The sequence below is a fragment of the Rhopilema esculentum genome, chromosome 8, assembly GCF_057945365.1.
Source record: "Rhopilema esculentum isolate cy_ngs chromosome 8, ASM5794536v1, whole genome shotgun sequence".
In the NCBI taxonomy this organism is placed as follows: Eukaryota; Metazoa; Cnidaria; class Scyphozoa; order Rhizostomeae; family Rhizostomatidae; genus Rhopilema; species Rhopilema esculentum.
Genome location: NC_142822.1, coordinates 7,982,017 through 8,001,420, shown reverse-complemented (window position 1 = coordinate 8,001,420; position 19,404 = coordinate 7,982,017). Strand labels below are relative to the sequence as shown.

The window sequence follows — 19,404 nt, the reverse complement described above, 5'->3', positions numbered from 1 at the left end:
ACGAATGATTGCATTCACACTTGCAAGGAGCTTGGAGGTGACTCAAAGAAACCATATATTTTGCTTCGAAAATATATTCTTTAGACAGACAAAGGGAGGAGCAATAGGCGTTAGAGTAGCAGATGATGTTGCCAGTATATTCATGGTATGGATCGACGGTTCAAGAAACTTCAAGATGAAAGACTTAAATTCAGGATGTACTCTAGGTATGTTGATAACATAAACATCGTATACGAGATAATAGATAAAAAGGTAGAAGCAGAAAAAGCGGATGAAACAACACTAAAATCAACCCATAAAATTGCCAATTCAATCCACAAAAGAATCCAAGTAACAATCGACTAACCATCAAGCCATGAGAACAAAAGGTTGCCAGTTTGGACCTCGAGCTATGGATAAAACAGATAAACCTTGAAGGTGACAAAAAGTACCAAATCATTAACTCCAACTTTATGAAACAGTTTGCAAGTCAAAAAGTCATCAACAGCGAATCGGTACTCTTCATACAAACAAAAATATGTATTTTAGTCTCGGATCTTGTATGAGTAATGAGAAATGTCTCGAAACAATGCAAGGTAAAGAAAGATCAGCCTACGTGCATCATTATATACACAGGATGCAGTTTTCAGAATATTTGCAAAAGGACAGGGTATTGGTCTATGTGTGAATGAAGAAAAGGTCACTGTAGCAGGCTGCTCGACGGGCTCCAAGGAGTTCTTGCGGCGAAAAGTCGGTAAAAATGCAGCAAATAAGAAACACCGCAAAATGCCGAGAATACACAACAATGAATACAGTAGCCTTTACTGATTTTCGTGTATTCATTGTTGTGTATTCTCGGCGTTTTGCGGTGTTACTTATTTGCTACATATTGGTCTATGGTAAATCTAAGAAAGCATTCGATAAGATAGTGGAGCATGATTGAACTGGAGAGTGCCCGATGTACATGGGCAAATTTTGGCACAGAAGAGACAGGGGAAAGCTTGAAAAAATAATTAAATGTTATGAAAGGGAGTGGTCATTAAACTGTTATGTTTGTGGAAGTAACGCCAAATGAAGAGTGTCCAAAATATGCAGAACTGTACCAGAAGAAGCAGAATTGGAAACTCGAGTGGTTGAAAGAGCAGGATAATCATTGACAAGAACAATGGCAAAATCTGATATGTTCTGAAAAACAAAGTGCAGTCAACATAAATGCAAGTTACATTGAGTACCAAAAAATCTGGTGCCAAAAACTTCGGTGGATTAATTTTCGGTGGAAAAAATTTCGGTCATATTTGGTTTAAATTTCGTTTTAAATTTTTGTGAGAATTTCTTAAGTTCTTATTTAGAGGAGGTTTGTTTATTCCATTTTTATAAAACACGGTGGAATATTAGTTGGAAGCGTTTACTATTTGCTATGTTTTCGATCGCCAGTAGCAGCGAGGGGCTATAAATTCTGATAGATTGTGAGTTAGAAATTGAGGAGCACTGAACGCAAAATGAAACTGCTGGAGCACTGAAAAGAAATAATTGAGCGATGTAATGGAAAGACAGTAGTATCATCATTTCAGCGCATAGAGAACTCAACTTTCTTGGAAGTAGAGGGTGAAAGAGAAAGAATAAACGAGTATCTAACGAAGTACGAGGCAAGTTCGACGCAACAAATCTATCGACCCTGAACCGAACAAACTTTGAAAGAACGCGAAGGTCTTACTCGGTTCTTTATTAGGCGTCTGCCGGAGGGCATCGACAATTCTAAGAACATATAATGAACGTGTATGTGTGTTTTTAATGATGGTTTTTAATCTAAAAAAGATACCATAATTTGTCGTATTACACACGAGGTCGTATTAAACCATTGGCTCAAAGCACCAGTGACCGATAAAATGAATTAATGTTTTTTTCCTAAATAATCAAGGTCTTTTAGAAAAATAAACCGATGTAGCGCTCTTAAAGCAACAATAGTTACCTACAAAATCCGTAATACTTTTCGCTACATGCCTTTATTGCTGAAAATTGCTGTTTGTTTAAAGTTGCCAGTGCCGTAAAGGCAAAGTTGTACACGCTATTTTGTGTAAAGGAAAGAACTGTTTTTAGTTGCTACTTCGAGTCTCGCGCTTAATGCGATCAAGAGACAACTGGAAAGGCGTACCTTTTTTACGTGAAAATTCCTTTATTTCTTAATGGCTGGGTTCTAGTTTCAGCAAAAGTAGTCTCTTTTCAGTGAACCCAGCTCGTATTTTCTTTGTAGCTTATAAGAGTATCAACATTTCATTAAGCTTCACATTTTAACAGTTTTGCATATTCACAATTTTCATAATCTCCGAATTGTCTCTGAAAGTTAAACTTCAAGTTGCCGCAAAAGAGTGTTATTACTTGTTCTGAAGGAAGATCGGGTTTGAATTACTTGTCCCTGACTTCTGTTCTTTTGGAGGTTTGAGATTTTGAGGTCCGAGTGAGACATGGTTCATTTGGTCAAACTTGGAATAGCGTTGTCAGAAAGTGCTCCATTGTTTTTCATAGGTTTAAGATATGAGTATAAGGGACATTTATCACATCTTTAGGAAAAATTTTACTTTCAGTTTCATTTGTAGATTTTAATTGAAACCAGGGTGATTTACTTTATCTTGAGCAAGCTAAAGTTTGTTTTGTTTATCACAGAACGTTTTAGAAGATAGATTGCAAGAAAACATCAACTAGCCTACTTTTTAATGCAAGGCCATCTTAAATATTGCGAATTTTTGCCATACAAGTACCCATAAACATTTTGATATGTACCACAAGCTTAGCATCCGATTCCAACTACCATAATAACCAACTCTATTATTAGCTCAGTCCCTTTAAGATCTGTTTTAAGATATATGGAGGCATTGGTGGCTGTAGCACTGCTGATAAAGAACAGAGAATGCAGCACACGTCCTGTTATTGTAATACTTCATAAACTAGCTTTGAAAAATGCAAACATTTTTCGTCATACTAAAGCTTTTTGTCTGACACTCTTCAGAGTATAAAACGTCAGAACATAGATCAAAATTTCTACGCTAGGAAATATATATACCCTGTTGTGGATCGAAGTAGGTCAATGAGAAATCGCGAGCACATGACTGTTGAGGTTGCTCAATCATTGCCGCTTGCCTACTTAGAATGTTACGAATGGAGCCCTTAGGTGAAAACTAACTGACTCGGTAGGGGGACGAGAGTTTTGTTCTTCTTTCCTCTTCTTTCCTCTTCTTTCCTCTTCTTTCCTCTTCTTTCCTCTTCTTTCCTCTTCTTTCCTCTTCTTTCCTCTTCTTTCCTCTTCTTTCCTCTTCTTTCCTCTTCTTTCCTCTTCTTTCCTCTTCTTTCCTCTTCTTTCCTCTTCTTTCCTCTTCTTTCCTCTTCTTTCCTCTTCTTTCCTCTTCTTTCCTCTTCTTTCCTCTTCTTTCCTCTTCTTTCCTCTTCTTTCCTCTTCTTTCCTCTTCTTTCCTCTTCCCTCCTCTTCCTTTCTATCAAAATTCCCTCCCATTTAGCTGCTCCCAAACCATTTAACCGCTCCCATTGAGCAGAAATGTGAATAAAAATCCCATGGAGTAGTGCATGTAATATTTGGCTAAGAGTCGGAGTTTATTTTAACATGCAGTGAAAATCATTTTGTGTAGTAATGAATCTTAATTGTGCAATGATAAACTTCAATTTTGTGCAGTGATAAAACAAAAATTAAGTAATTTTTTTATTGAAAATTTAAGATTGCAGCAACTATCAGTAAGCTTGTATGAAAGCATTACAATATCAAAAACGAGAACATAACAGTTACAATGATCATAATTTATTAAATCTCTCTAAAGTTTGCTATATATTTTGAAGCTTTCAGTTTGTTTTGTTTTTTATCTTCTCCATAGAGATCTTTATTCTCGAAAACACGTTTAAGCCTAGACCTCTTTTTCTTCATCAAAATCTTTTGTAAATGCTTGGGTGGGAGGTAGTGTAGTTCAAAAATTGCACAGAGAAAACCATCTTACACAAAAGTTAGCTCGATGGCTGTGGTCATAAAAATTTTCAAAAGGCAACACCAAAAGATCGTCAAAATTTTTGAAAATATGCAGTGATAAAGATTCCTTGCAATAAACCCTGCTACGAGTTTATGAAGTAAACAATCTCTGTGGACTGTGTTTTAATATTAATTATCATGTAAAATGAAATACTTATTTTGATGTTTATGTCTATTTAGCTACTTTTCTCTAGCATTTTTTGGTTTTTGTTTTTTTTTCAAATCCCATCCTCAAAAGTAGTTTTAAGCTGACAGTGCAGTCACTCTTATTTGGATGCTTTTCATCTGTAACGTTTTCTAAGTTGACTCAAAATTACTACAATAAATTCCAGGGTGAATTCAACCATCCCTCTCTCCCACATGACAAAAAGTTGATTTGCTATGAAATACCGTGTGCAATTAGAAAGAATCTGAAAAATGAAATGAAAAATATGAAACCGTTGTTGGGATCTCCAACAATTTCTAATCTCAAGTATCTTTTGCCAGCGTATTAGCGTATTGAAATGAATCGTCCAAACGTATACTGACACGCTGATTAATTCACGCCTCCTCTGTGACTATTCTGAGAGTCTGTTTACAATACACAAATATAGTACACGAAATCTTAACACAACGCAATATAAAAAACACCTTATCAGTAGCAAAATATGTTCTTCTTCTATTATTCATTTTAATTGAACATACCTAATCTTCAAAAAGAATCATTTCCATCCAATGTTAAACAATATGTGAAACTTAGAAATATTGAGGCGGTTTCTTGAGGATGGGGGTAATTGAGTAATATGCCTTTTTTATTTTATGGTACTATGGTTGTTGATTTTGGTATTATAATTTCTTAATTACCAAAATGCTTAAAGACTCATTGCTAACAATGAGCCTTTGCAAGCGTGGCGACGATCCAAACAATGGCAGTAAACTTCTACAGCTTAACCAAAATTCATTTCAGTCTGAAAATGCATTATAGGATGCTTGCGTAGCGCAATGGCTTATTGTTAGCAATAAGTCAGTAAAAACTAATTTTTTGGTAGAAAAATAATGCACAAAGGTAAAATATAACATAGAAAATAACGATCCATCGTGTTGACGTTTTATGCTCTGAGGAGTGTCAGACGAAAAAGCTTTTAGTATGTCGTAAAATGTTTGCTTTTTTCACAGCCATTTTCAAATTCTGTACCGCAAAAAAGTTGTTTACATGTATTTTCTACATAGAAGGAAGAGAATATTTGGGCAAGATTTTTCATGGAAGATGTTTTTGCGATAACGCATCTTTAAAATGTAATGTTTCGTGAAATAAATTTATTGGGATTAGACCTTGGGTCAAGAACCTTCCTTTAAGTTTTGGCGATTAATTTTTGCGATTGACTACTTTGTGATTAAGTTTGCTGATTTACTCTGTAATTTCAAAATCTCCTGACCTGACCTTGTGACCTGACTTTGTGGCCTGACCTGACCTGATCTGACCTTCCAAAAATGACTCGGAGATTGCTCTTTTTGGTATGGGCTATTTTGTCTTGGGCTTGACATAACGAGAGACATTTCTTGGAAAACTGTAAGATTATAACGAAAATATTAAATTATGAGCACGTGAAAGAGTATATATATCCTTTTCTCATGCTCAGAACTCCATCCATATCACTCTTTTCACAAAATTCTCTATTTAGAGGGCTAAGTATGAAGGAAGTGCCGGAGATATCAAACATGTAGAGTGGCATTGACACTCTTGTCATGTGTCCTGGAGCCCTGTAGCCCTGTAGCCCTGGACCCCTGGACCCCTGGAACCAAATTAAATTTTTATTGTCTCCGTTACACAATGAGGTCATCGAAAAGTGTTCTGTAGTTTCCCTGAAGGTCAGAGACATTGAAATTTGAAAAAGGAACCTGAAATGTGCTACAGTGCAGCAGGTGGTTAACCGGTTTTATAAAGATTTGCAAAAGATAATTTTGCTTTTGACATCTTTTTTCCAACTTTGCGGAGAATTTTTTTGTGGAAAGGGTCAAAAATATAAATATTTATTTTACAACAATTTAATTTTCAAATTTCTTCACGCAAATAATTTCTTCTATTGACGTACGTTCTGGGGCGTTATTTCATCATTTTTGGCCATCTCAATTCCAAATGTTTCCTATTTGTTTTTAAGCACTGCAAATGCTTAAAGCTTGTTTTTCAGAATCTGAATCTTTCAGAATTTTAGAATTAACAAAATGAATGTCCAGTTGGAATTTCAAGTATAAAATATGTGTAATATTGAGATTTTGAGACGAAGGACATTCAAAATTTGTTTGATGATTTTGTTGTGTTTAAAAAACATTATTTGCCTTGTGGAATTGTGGGTAAAGTTTTCATCAAGTTTGCAAAATTATGGGTCACATTTTCAAGATATGTGCGGAATTATGGGTCCAATTTTGAGCCAAAATGGCACTTCCTCAACTAGACTTAGTTACACCCTGAGCACTGCACTGTTGTCTCAATCCAATTGGCAACATGTAAAGCTTACTTTCACTACCTCACCTTCCTTCTCGAAGATGCAATCACTTTAGACTTGTGTGCTTAGAAATTTTGTAGATACATCAAAGCTAGTGTAAAAAAAGGTGATCTTTGCTTATGTCCCTGTTTACCATATTTGTGAATCAAATCCATTAACAGACTCTCACTGTCTACTTATTCCCATCTTCCTTTTGAAACATGAAGACTTTTAAGATTATGATAAAAGTTGGGACATTTTCAAAATTGTATTTCTTTCAATTATTCTAAGGGTTTATCCAAAATTTAGTCCTTCCTGCGCCACTTTTCAGACATCTGCCGTTGGCTCTAATATAGTAAGCGCGCATCCAGCATGTCATACAGGATGATATTCACATTTTGATTCCACATAAACCAACAAGATTCTCATTTGCTTTAATATGCATACCAGCTCTGTTTAGGCATTATAGTGCGCAAAATAGTTTATATTTTAAAGTATAGTAGTTCTGAGAACTTAAAGATTGTCTGAAAACTTTTAAAACTCTGGAAATTGTTGAAAGCTTTGCTGCCTTCCTTGCTTCATTTTAGCAGTTAGTATTATAATTTCTTGACTCAGTATGCCTAGATCTTCTTGTTATATGTTTTAGCTCTCGACCCTGTTAATTAATTGGCCCCTTTGTATCTAAAAGGTAATGTGTCAAGCTAGAGCAAGCAACTCTGCGTGGATTTTCAGAAACATGTGATTTTTCATGTCATCGCCCCTGCCATTATGGTCGTTCTGTTTATTTACTTTGCTGTGAGGTTAGCTTTTCTTGTAAGCAGTTTTGCATCGCAAAAATACTGACCAATCACAAGCCGTCATTTTGATATTACTTAACAAGTTGGGTATACCAGTCCCTTTATATGGACACATTACCTTTAAAGATACTGCATGTTTAGGGCCCGTATGGCTGCTTATGATAATGCATTGAAATTTATAGTTTTTAAGAATGTTTCTCCACATATAGCAAATCTTCAATAAGAGCGTTATCCCAGCATTAAATGTAATAAGAGATGCTTGCAATACCAGAATATATTTGTACAGTCTGTGATTCAAATGTGATACAATAATGAAAATTAGAAAAGAGCAAGGGACCTAAACAAGATCATTGTGGAACACTGCATTTTATCCTCTCCAGTTTAGATGATTCTTCTTTTGTTTATGTTGCTTCACTGCTTACGATGATGAAGTAGGACAGATACCAGCATATTAGTTTTTACATCAAAGCCATACATTCCTAGTTGTTACAACAAAAGTGTTCTACCGTTTCAAAAGCCCTCATCCGATCAATGAATGTCTCTTAGTTGCTTTGCTCGTTATCTTTGCTCTGAAAAAGTAAAGGGAATCGAAAGGATTATGAAGGAGGAGTCTTGAAATTCAAGAAAAGAATCGAAGATCATTAACCTAATGAAGCTTATGCCAGTAAATAAAAGAATATGAAATTCAATAAAGATAATTAGATACTGAATTGAAATTTGGATGAGTGGTTTCATTCTAAATGAACACGAAATTGTTTGTATTTGAATAATGATCTTTGATTCATTCTTTTTTGTTAAACTCCTCCTTCATGATTCTGTCAATTCCCTTTGCTTTTTCTTAATTGCATGTACATTTCATTTTTCAAGCTAATATCATTGCTACACGAATAAATCCCTTCAGCATACTTAAAAAAACTAGATAACGAACTTATTTCATTCGTAAAAGCTTTATTCAGAACCAAATGCTCTTCTTTCTGGGAGCCGTGTTTTAAGTTTACTCTAGCAATTCAAATGAGTTTTTTAGCATTTTTTGAAAGATTCAAAGACGGTAGCTCACGGACTTCCAATGGTGTGCAATACCAAGTCTTCAAAGCCTAGTAATGACAACATTTTTAAAACAACATTTTTTTCTGCAGTTCAGGGATCTGAAGGTCCCGAGAATTCTCGTATTGTATGGTGAAACATGGGGTCAGAATTATATTCAAAAGGACACAACCTGTTGATTATCCTGTCCTGTAGGTCATCAACTGTATAACTGAGTATAACTGTCGTGAAGAATAATATTGTCCACGCTCACCAAGGGAGAGGACCTATTATGTATTGAGTATTAAACACTATGCCAGTCTGATACTACAGTATTCATAAAGCTTTTACTGGCTCTTTCCTATTTTTCACAATATGCGTTTGAGCATTCATTGTGGCAACACCCTCTCGTTCTTACTTCTCATATATAAACAACCATGTGTAAACCGATGTAATTATCATTCCTCAAACTTTCTTTTGGTAGTACTTACTTGAGATTTCAACCCAGTGTACCCCGTTAATTATTCATTGGAAATTTATTTTGCACAAAATTCAAATCTTTTCTAACGATGCAGACAGATAAGATGCATGCCGCCTTTGTTCCTCGATAACCGCCCGGCCAACCTTTGGTTTCATTAACAGTTAGAACGCAACCCATGCTGATCAAACAAACGCATTGCAATGGTTTTGGTGTTCATTGTCTACAAAAAATCTGCCACACCAAAATCATTATCTTCGTCTGTTATCTATTGAATCAGAGCCATAATTACATTTGATTGTTATGTTTTGGATTAAGTAAAGTAGCATTGATCCATTTGTCTTCAATACTCTGGCAGATGATTTAAATCCTCATTAATATTTCATTGCCCTAGGTGTATTATTGGCAAGTCGTCAGGTTTCGTGTGAGAGGCTCCACAAGGAATCGGCTGGTTATTACATCATCAATATAGAAAAGATCGGCTAGGGGCAGTTCAATTAACAAAAGCGTTTGATGATGAAACTTCTGCTGTTGACGCAGTCACAGTAAGCTGGAATTTTGTAAACATTTATTTCATAGAAGGTTTTTTATGCAAATTTGTGTAATATTGATTTAAAATCCATGATAACATTTTAGTCCTATACTAGTGACACGGAATGCGAGATTAAAGTTTATAAACATCAAGAAGAAAACATATTTTTTAGTTTGCCTGATGCTGTTGTTCTATTAAATCAGAGAAAATGATGATGGCGTCATGTGTTTACCGGTAAATGGCACCTCCTTATTCACTTCTTCAACCTGCGTAGGTAGAACGCTAAACATGTTTTGCTAGCTATGTACAAGTGAGACTTGCAACTGGTGGCTTCATTTCAGGAATATCATCAAAAATACACAGCTCGTGAATTTTTCATGCATTATCGCTTATGTAAACATGTTGCAGAAGCTTTCTTAAAATGCAAAAACTTTAAGTCATCACTATTTTATGGAGAAGATGCTTTGAATAGAGTTTTTGCAAACGCTGACAAAACCACCTTGTATGCGGAATCAAATGTCTACACGTGAATGACTCATCTTGTAGCTGACTGTTCATGGTTATAGAAATGGCCTTGTTTACTACCGAGAAGTCATATTAAAGGCTCTCTAACAATTCGAAGATACCACCAAGGAAACACATCTATGTGATCATTCTTGCTATTGATTTCTACTTGAAATTTGGCCTGTTTTGTATAAAGTTTTGACGAAAAAATCATTTGGCAAAAGGCTTGGATGTGTTGCCTAAGGATTTTCCATCTGGTACTCCTGTACGAATGATAACAGAACATTATTCAAGACAAAAATATTTTGAGCATTCCATTAATCACTTGGTACAATTAATAACATTGGAATTATTCACAAATGTGTATAACGAAAATCATGAGGCGACGAGGAGCGAACATTACTGTACCAAACAAGGGTGACTCAGGGTTGAAACACTTCTTTAACGGTAAGAAGTCGAAATTAGCTTCGATCTTTAAAGCAAAACCAAAACAGGATGCATCTGTGGAAAGTAGTTTGCAATTTTCAGAGGAAGAGGAAGCATTGAGGTGTCTAGATGAAATTATCGAGTCTGAGAACCATAAAGGGAAGCTTAGAGATGTTTGTCAAACTATTAGGCCTTTGACGTCACCGACGTTTTTTAATAGCAATGTACCTAAGCAGACTCACTCTGGCCCAGAATGTCGGGAGCAAATGAAATATGATACGATCAAAGGTTTCGATTCGTTTATGCTGTATTGAATAAGGTATTTCACTGCCAACGTATTTACGACTGAATGGGCGTAAGTGATCCTTTTCATAGACATGTAAACGACAAGCTTCCGTTCAGGCATCCAGTGCCAAGCTCACATCCTAACTGTGAAGTTCTTGCAGCTTGATCATTCAAGATATTATGAGACGGTGCGTATGAATACAACGCTTCATATGAAGGGGTTGCTGATCTTTTTGCAGGGTATCTTTATAGGGCCAGAAATTGTCAGCGCAGAAGAGACAGATGAATAAAAAGAAAGTTTCTTTAATGGCTTCTAGATAGTTTTAAGATATGAAGGAGATAGAACAACGCATGGGTTCCAATCAAAACAGAACGATCGTTTTATATACTTACTTCAACGCTTTACACGCATAACAAACTGTAATATGAAACTGATGGTAGATTTTGTCTACATGTCTCACGTGAATTAAAGCTCCTCCGCATAGTATGTTCGTATACTATTAAGTTACTACAGATAAATATACGAAACTGCTTATATCTGTCATGTACGCCCTGAGCTACATATATTTTACAGGCATAAATTTTAGGACAGTCGATAGTTGGTACTCAATTCTTGCCAATGTTCAAAATGGTCAAGGCACCAAGAATGGATAGATGGTCGATAGCTAGAATTCCCTACTCCTTAATGTCTTTGATGGTTACGCAACCTAGAGAAGGAGAATGGTCGATAGCCAATTTAAACTCTTTATAGTGATATCTGTTTCTTATTCTCTGAATCATGAATGATATTCGTCCAATGGAGACAAAGCATCCGATCACATTGTTAAGGAGTTTGCTTTAGATGCCCGATGACATTTTATGCACCCACCTCAATCAATAACTACCTCGCTTGACAGACATTAAAAATGAGCAAATGATACACACATAGGCTAGTAGTAATTTATCTACTAAAATTAAGGGATTATAAACAATCTGTCTTTATTCAAGTAACGTTCTAATGTAGCATTGTATAAATTATTCTTAAAAACTTAAATGTTTATTTAGACAAAATCATAGAACATCATATCCGAAAGCAGAATTTTTTTCTTCTTTAACTAACATCTCCACTTCTTGTCTTGTTTATATTCCCGTTTCTACTTCTTTAACTACCCTTTTCCGCGTTCTCCTTTTCCTGCTCGATTTCTTCCTTTTAATTGTCTTCTATTCATATTTCTTTTACTGACACTAGTATCAATTTCATTATTTATCTTCCTTTTCTTCCCAATCTTCTTCTTGATCGTATTTCTTATCTGCTTTGTTTTGTCTTTCATACCCTTAATTCTCTTACACCTTAATTCTTTCTCATCATATTGTGCTGTCTTATCATCAGTTTTCTTTCTTTTCTTTTTTAGCACCTTATATCTTCAATTTACCCTTATTTGCTTTCTTCTCTCTTCTCTCTTATCTTTATTATTCTTCATCCAATTTGTTTATGTTCGTCTTCCACTACCTCCCTATAAATTTGTATTGAACATTTCCGGAACTGCGCGTTTTTTATATAATGCTTTTGCAATGACACGAAGATTATGCAAATTTTCCTTTCTCAGAGAAATTCATTATCTGTAGATTGTCTGAGGCTGATGAGAAACTTTAAGCTGACAGCCTGAACCGTGAACATTTGCTTGTATGATTCATTCATAAATCAGAAACATGATCAGCCTCTCTAACACAGCCTTGGGGCGGGGGCAACTAAGCCTTGTATTGGACGGGGACGTGCAACTTTGGTTCAAAATTTGGATCCATAATTCCACACGTCTGAAAAATGTGACCCATAACTTCGCAAACATGATTAAAGCTAAACCTATAATTACGCAATGAAAAAGACATTTTTCAAAACATAGCAAGATCATCAAACAAGTTCCTAAAATCTCAATAAAACACATATTTCGTATTTCATTTCTAACTGGACATTCATTTTTTGATGCTAAATTTCCCTCCTAAGAATTTTGCAATATTTTCCCAAACTGGTGCCCTAATTATGCATGATGTTTTAAATAGTGTGTTTACTTTAAATGCTTCAAGTTTCTAATTCTATGTAATTTACAGTCAAGACTTTCTTCTTCGGTTGTGTTATTCTAATGTCTCTAGCCGCCTTTGCGATGGACACAATGCTTGTGTGTTCCTGAGGACATTATAATTGATTAATTTTAATAACTTCGAAGCTGCTAGAAGTTTTTTGAGTACATTTGAATGAAATTCGTATAAGAAAAATTGCATAATAACATTTTTATACAGTTTTTAGCTTTGATTTATTAAGGATCCCACCCCCCCCCCTTTCTAATTAGCCCCTCTCTTTCAATTCCCACCTCTAGGACTGAAAAATATATAAGCAGCCCTAGGGGCTTAATGGAGCTTTTACGGTGAGTAAAGCATACTGCTAACTGAATCAACGCAATAAAAAACCCCAAAACAAGCATTTACCTGGAACCGTTACTATTCTTATGTTAACTTTATCTTGTTAACATGAAACCAATCTTAGCTGGGTTGGACTGTTGTCTGTCTAAAAATAGGTGTTGTCTAAAATACCTTGCCGCCACTTTACAGGCACATCTATTTTCTTGGTTTGTTGCCAAGAGATATAAAAATTTTCACGCTCTTTTTAGGAGAGAATAGCGCGAGTGCCAATTTCCTTTTCAAGAATAAGGTTCATAAATACAAAGACTCAAAGTGCCAAAAAATTAAGAATGGTTCAAGGGTAATAGCACAACTAGAACTTTATCGAAAGTATTTCTATGAGTTTTACTCCTCTCATATTTAAACCCACAGCCATAATATAATATCAGAAGAATATCTTATGTAAAGAATGTGTTTTATCATTTTACACCGAGGATGAGTTAATTTTAACAATAAGTTATGATTATATTATGGCTCAAAATTGAACTTGTTTAAGAATTTTGTGGCTCAACAAAAATTCAGTCATTCTAATAAAAAATGAATACAAAAGAAAAATCTTTACATCAAATAAGCTATCCTTTCCCTAGAAATATATTAAAAGCCTCTGTGCAATCTGCTTTAGTAAACAATGTGCTTTATATATTAACAAAATGATTGTACAAATCCCTGAAAGTTCAAGGTACGGGTGTTTAAAACTGAAACAAATTGTATACATTTTATGATTCAGTAATCCTGTTAAGATGAGTTTTTTCCGCGTGTAAACGTATTACACATGATTACTTTTCAAATCTTATATTAACTCCCTACAGACAGCCATTTTAAATGATTCCTCTTAGTCTCTGCATTGTGTTGCATCTTCTACCTTAAGATAATACAGTTGATAAGAAATATCTAGCTTTTGTCTATTGTGCCTTTTACTTTCAACTTCATCATGTTTGCACTATGGACCATATTCTTGCACCCCTCATACCCTCTGTTTTTAATAATTCTAAGGTAACGTGGCTATTAATTATCTAAAGGTTTCTAGAATCTGTGTACTTGTAGAAAAATGAGTTCTATTTAATCAAATAAGCCGGCCTGGAACAAGCATCAAGGGGTATTATTTTTAAAATGGTTTTTCCGTAAGTCATTCCCTTACACTTCACGCAACATGTCACACAGATTCGTGAACAACAACTGCAACAACAAGCACGTTTGGTTTCAATTGTGAAATTTCCAATATGGCGTCGCAATCGTTCCATGATCAAGCAAAATGCATCTTAGAAAGTCGTAAAAATGCGAATCTGTTGGTGGCTCTCCTCGAAAATCTTGATTCTGTAAAGAAGGCTGAGCTTTTGGAACTAATATCTAGTCTTGAACTTGTGTTTTCCAGCTATATGTCTCAGGGACTTTGGCAAAAGTATTTGAAAGATGGAAGAAGCATGGACGACAGTGACAGCGAGGATGATATTGGAGAAAATGGTGCCACTCAAGAAGGTAATTTGCTGGAAAAAAATAAAAGTGCAGAGAAAATATTCGCGCACTGGTGCTATGATAAGTATTTGCATTTCGTAGGGGAGTTGATACAACTTTTAGGCCAGGAAGAAAAAGCCGTCCGCAAAAGGGCGCTCGACTGTCTAATGAACCTTCTCGTTGCAGATTACAAAGCTGCGATAAATAGTCCAGAGTACGACCAGTCCGGGTGTTATTTCCCAATTGATTTATTCAAAAGAGTTATAAATGGCCTTCTGACTTGCAATGCAGCTGCAACGAAGAATCATTTGAAGGAGATAGGCAAGTACTTTCGGTATGCCGATATCCAGTTTTATACTTTGAAGAATATAGGCACGATAATTGAAGAAAAGCCTAAGTGGATCTCAAAGACAGATAACGTAATGAGCAATATTTGTCTATTACTATTGAAAGTTTCATCTATGAATAATCAAACCAAAGATGTTGGATTCCTGATCAAAGATGTCGAAAAGATTCAGAAATTTTTACCAGAGAGCAGAGGAAGAAAGAAGCTTTTCAGCAATACGTGGCTGTCATTTCTCAGTCTGGAGCTTTCAGATGATATTTTGAAGAGAGTGCTAGCAAATCTTCATGAAGATGTAATGCCATACATGGAAGATCCCAAACTTTTGCTTGATTTTCTAACTGATGTTTATAACCTTGAAGGCTCACTTGCCCTTCTTGCATTGAACGGTTTGTTTCTCCTCATCCACAAATATAACTTAGACTACCCAGACTTTTTTAAAAAGCTATACATTCTTTTGGATGTTTCTTCTATTGAAACAGAGTATAGAGACAGATTCTTTACACTATTGGATTTGTTTCTGACATCATTGAATCTTCCAGCATACTTGGTGGCTGCCTTCATAAAAAAGCTGGCAAGAATTAGTCTCAGAGCCTCTCCAGATGCAATACAGATCATCTTAGTTTTGATAGAAAACCTCTTAAAACGTCATCCAAGCTGCAAAGTTCTTATTCACAGGAAGGTATGTTTTAACCTTTCAATTCTTGAGAAAGATAAAAATCTACAAAATTAAAGACACAGAATTGACAGTTAATAATTATTGAGTAATAAATTGGATGTTAGTTGGAGGATGAAAATAGCCTTTTGGGCATGGGGTGGGAATTTTATCAAGTTCATTTGACCATAGTTCCTTTAAATACTAACAGTTTGATTTATTGACTAGCGAAGGTGTTGGGGTTGACCCTTTTGATGTTCACACCAATAAATCAATTTTTGGCTTTTAAAAAGAAAATCAAATGCTCTTTTTTAAAACAAGGAACAACCCGGTAACAAGTGGAACAACAGAGTAACAGCCCTGGCACCCCCCTTCCCCCCCCCTCCCCAGTCCTGGTGGCCTTGGCTGTCATTTGTGTCTAAGGGCCTCCAAGTCTTTATCAGGCTAGAAAAATTTGCAAGGGGGATGTCTAGGTCCAGGTTGCTGTATAGGGATTTTCAATCTTTATCAAAAGGCTTACTCCAAAGTTGAAAACTGAAGAAAGTTTTGAAATTCTCTTAATTATTTGAAATTATCTTACACTTTCAATTAATGTTGAATATCTTTCTTTGCCCCAAAGGACATCATTTTAGATTCAATATCGTTGTCTTTGTGGTTCTTGAGTAAATTTACTAATGTTAGTGTAAATTTTTGAAAAACCTAAAGGAAAATTAAACACCAATAGAAAGAATTTGAAAAGGGTCTGTTGTCCTGCAAAAAAGTGAGGGGCCCTGGCTCTCCTGCTCCTTCTCCTTCCTTGGAGGCCCTGTAATGATGGACAGCCCTGTGGTGAAGGACTGCTTTCAGATAAGCGGAAAACTTTGAACATGCTGAAAGACCATCCAAGATGTTATCTTGGCAGAAAATCGTTGGCCTAGGCACCCCCCCCCCCTCAAATGAAAGCCTGAATTTCTGCCACTGATCCTACTAACTGATAAGTATTTAATGGAAAAATATCTAAGAGTATGGAGCATTTTTTTTATGGGGAGCAATCACTAGAGGATTTGAATTATTTGCAAATGAATTGATGGTAAGAGAAACTAGGGGAAAGAAATAGAAAAGGTGTGAAGACAAGAAATTTATAAGTGTTCTTATGTACCTGGATGTAATAATAATGATAATGGAAACATTTCATTTTCAATTCAACTTAAACTACAATTACAAATCTCACTAATACAAGGTAATTTGCAATTGGCTAGCCTGGTTTTACAAGAAAAAACTATAACAATCGTAAGGTAAAAGGAAAAACTGAGAGAAATAAAACAACCAAAATTGCCCGAAGATGCCAAGAGAGCTCATAGAAAGAATAACAAAGGAGACACATTTGAACTGCCCCTGTAAACCAGATAAAAGAGGAGCATACTTGCTGTGTTTTCTTGTAGCATTTGTGTTAAGGTTGGATTCGAAGCCAACAGTTAGCTCTAAAATGTAAATGATAATAATAATAATAATAATAATAATAATAATAATAATAATAATAATAATAACTTCATTTCAGTGTCAAATTGATTTAGCATTTCTACTAATTGGGGACACTGTTTACATTCAATTTTTTAAAAAACGTAATCTATAAAAAGTAAATGTTAAGGTGAAATTTTCAAGAAAAGTTACAGATTTAAAAAAGGTGTAAATTTACATTTAAAAAAGAATTGCATCACCTTTGAAATTTCAACCACTTTTATTGACTTTTGCAACTGGTTCAGACATGGAATATTTCTGTATAGATACATCAGTCCAATTAATTTCTTGGAAATATTGCTTTTTTGACCTCTGGTGGTGATTAGCATATTGCATTATAATCAAATCAAATGATATCTTTGTTATAATTTAAAAAGTATTGATATTAATTTATTTATTTTCTTTTCTACTCAAAGACTGGCTTGTCAATGTCATCTGATACTTCAGTGTCTGATGAAGCCCACTCAGATCCATTCAAGTTTGAAGTAGCAGACCCAGCAAGATGCAATGCTCTTAACAGTTCGTTATGGGAACTGAAAACATTGGAACAACATTACCATGCAGAAATTCAAAAGGCTGTCAAAGTTTTTGAAAGTCATTTTACCAAAGAGGAAAAGGCCATAGGCGAATATTTGAACAATTCCTACGCTGATTGGTTTGAGAAAGAACTGGTGGATTTTGATGAGGACACCCCTGTCCCTATGAATTTCAAAGCCCCTGACTGTCTGTTTGATCGCTCAGTTTATGATTTAGGCCTATGGTCATTGGAGTAACTTTAGTCAGAGATTCATACAAGAGTTGGAACCTTTAACAATTGGTATGTTACTCCAAACTCTAAAAGTGTTATGATGAACCATTAATTTTGAATTTTAGCTTTGATGTCAATGCCTCAGATCGTTTTGAGATTATTTTATGATTTTAGCATGAAGTACCATGATCTTTATTATAGCATATCTTTGCCATGGGTTTTTGAAGTACTGATTCATTCAGCCTTAACAATATAAGGTGAGCTTGAATTGACTGCAACGTATTTTGCTTAAATTTCAATAAAATTCGCAAACTTTATGAAGTCAATTCTTTTTGCTCTGCTGCAACCTTGCCTCAAAATGTGGCCACTCCACTTTCTTGCAAACATTTTTTTCATTTCTTCGAAATTTCTTTTTTAAAGCGAGCAAACAAGCTACTGCAAAAAAACCCAATCGCCTATTATTAGCCATTTCAGCACCTAGAGTATAAATATATGCTTTGGTAGGGAGAGAAAGAAGACAAAATCTTATATTGAGTAAAGCAACACCCTTATTTTACAGAGCACATCCATTATTACGCATAGGTAACCAGGGCAGTCGCTATGGTGCGGCGTGGGATGTGACAAGCCCCTTGGAAAAAGATCCGTCGTTAAAAGAGCAGTTTTTTTCCATGAAGGGGTGATTCGTCGGCAAATTTTCAGACTTGTCAGGAAATATAGGATGGTTCATACAATTTGTTGACCAATAGGTCCGGAGCATCTCCCTAGAGAACAAAAGCTAGCGACGGCCCTGGGTCTAACATTCTAATCTAGAAAAATGGGGGGATGTCTCACTCATTTCGTATGTCCGTTTCATCAACAATTACTGGAACTCTTTTGTCCTCACGCTTTCTTCAAAATTTGCTGCAGAAAAACGGAACAGTGGATATGCCTACAGGTGTGATGTGGCGGTGGTGTCTCTTTAACGATGTTTAAATGCGGAAAATTATCTTGCTGTACCTGTTTTTAGTTCTTGTTGTACCTGTTTTTTTGTCGCCTTTTTGGGCAAAATGACGAACATCAGCATAGTCAACGGACTATTGTTTTTTGACGAGCTGTTGCAGACTAAAAGGGACTAGATGAAGATATTTGTGCTCACCACGATTGCAATATGAGGATGATAATTTTGTAGAAATAAATATGATAAACAGTTGAAAGATTTTGTAATTCGTATTAATGCCGATTACAGGTTTTACGAAACTTTGGAACCGAGACGCGGTGATTTGCTTTCTTTTAGCATAATTGCAACAATTTCAAGGAGAAACGTACCTTATTTTGTGCTAAGAGAACAACTGTTTATAACACTTTTTATCTGAAGATACGAAGGCGTTATTTGGAGGGAGTATGAAAATATCTTCAGCCCCCCCCCCCCCCCCCCCTGAGCCCCCTAACACTACACACCTGTGTTAAAGTATTAAATAATTGCCAAAAATGGAAAGCTTACCCCCTTATTAATTACGCTAGACTGACTCTTTTTAATCCTTTCCGCTTCTTTCTGACATTATTTCACATAACCCGTTAAGCATTTTCACATCTACCATATTGCTCAGAAATTACCTTCATTCGATGATAGTTCAGATAGTTCGCTACTAAAGGTTATTTCACTTGCCATTGATTGTTGGCCTGACGATCCTGTCCCTGTGCTATCATTGTTACCCTCTGATTGCCTTTTTTCGAAGCACAGTATAGTAGAAAGAGTTATATGAACTCATTTCATGCTTTGAAGT

General features: G+C 35.5%; 1 protein-coding gene across 1 annotated transcript; it reads left to right on the top strand.

The window, feature by feature from the left end:
- Positions 1-14,134: 14,134 nt before the first annotated feature.
- LOC135694431 (nucleolar complex protein 4 homolog) lies at positions 14,135-17,958 on the top strand. The gene is made up of 2 exons (XM_065213174.2): positions 14,135-15,423; positions 17,310-17,958. The coding sequence occupies exons 1-2, from the start codon at positions 14,167-14,169 to the stop codon at positions 17,664-17,666; spliced, it is 1,614 nt and encodes a 537-aa protein (XP_065069246.1). The 5' UTR covers positions 14,135-14,166; the 3' UTR covers positions 17,667-17,958.
- Positions 17,959-19,404: the final 1,446 nt, after the last annotated feature.

Bases quoted from the DNA above. Each gene is read 5' to 3' on its own strand.
- LOC135694431 (XM_065213174.2), top strand. From the start codon at position 14,167: ATGGCGTCGCAATCGTTCCATGATCAAGCAAAATGCATCTTAGAAAGT. The intron at 15,424-17,309 runs GTATGTTTTAAC...TTCTACTCAAAG, and splicing joins AAGTTCTTATTCACAGGAAG to ACTGGCTTGTCAATGTCATC.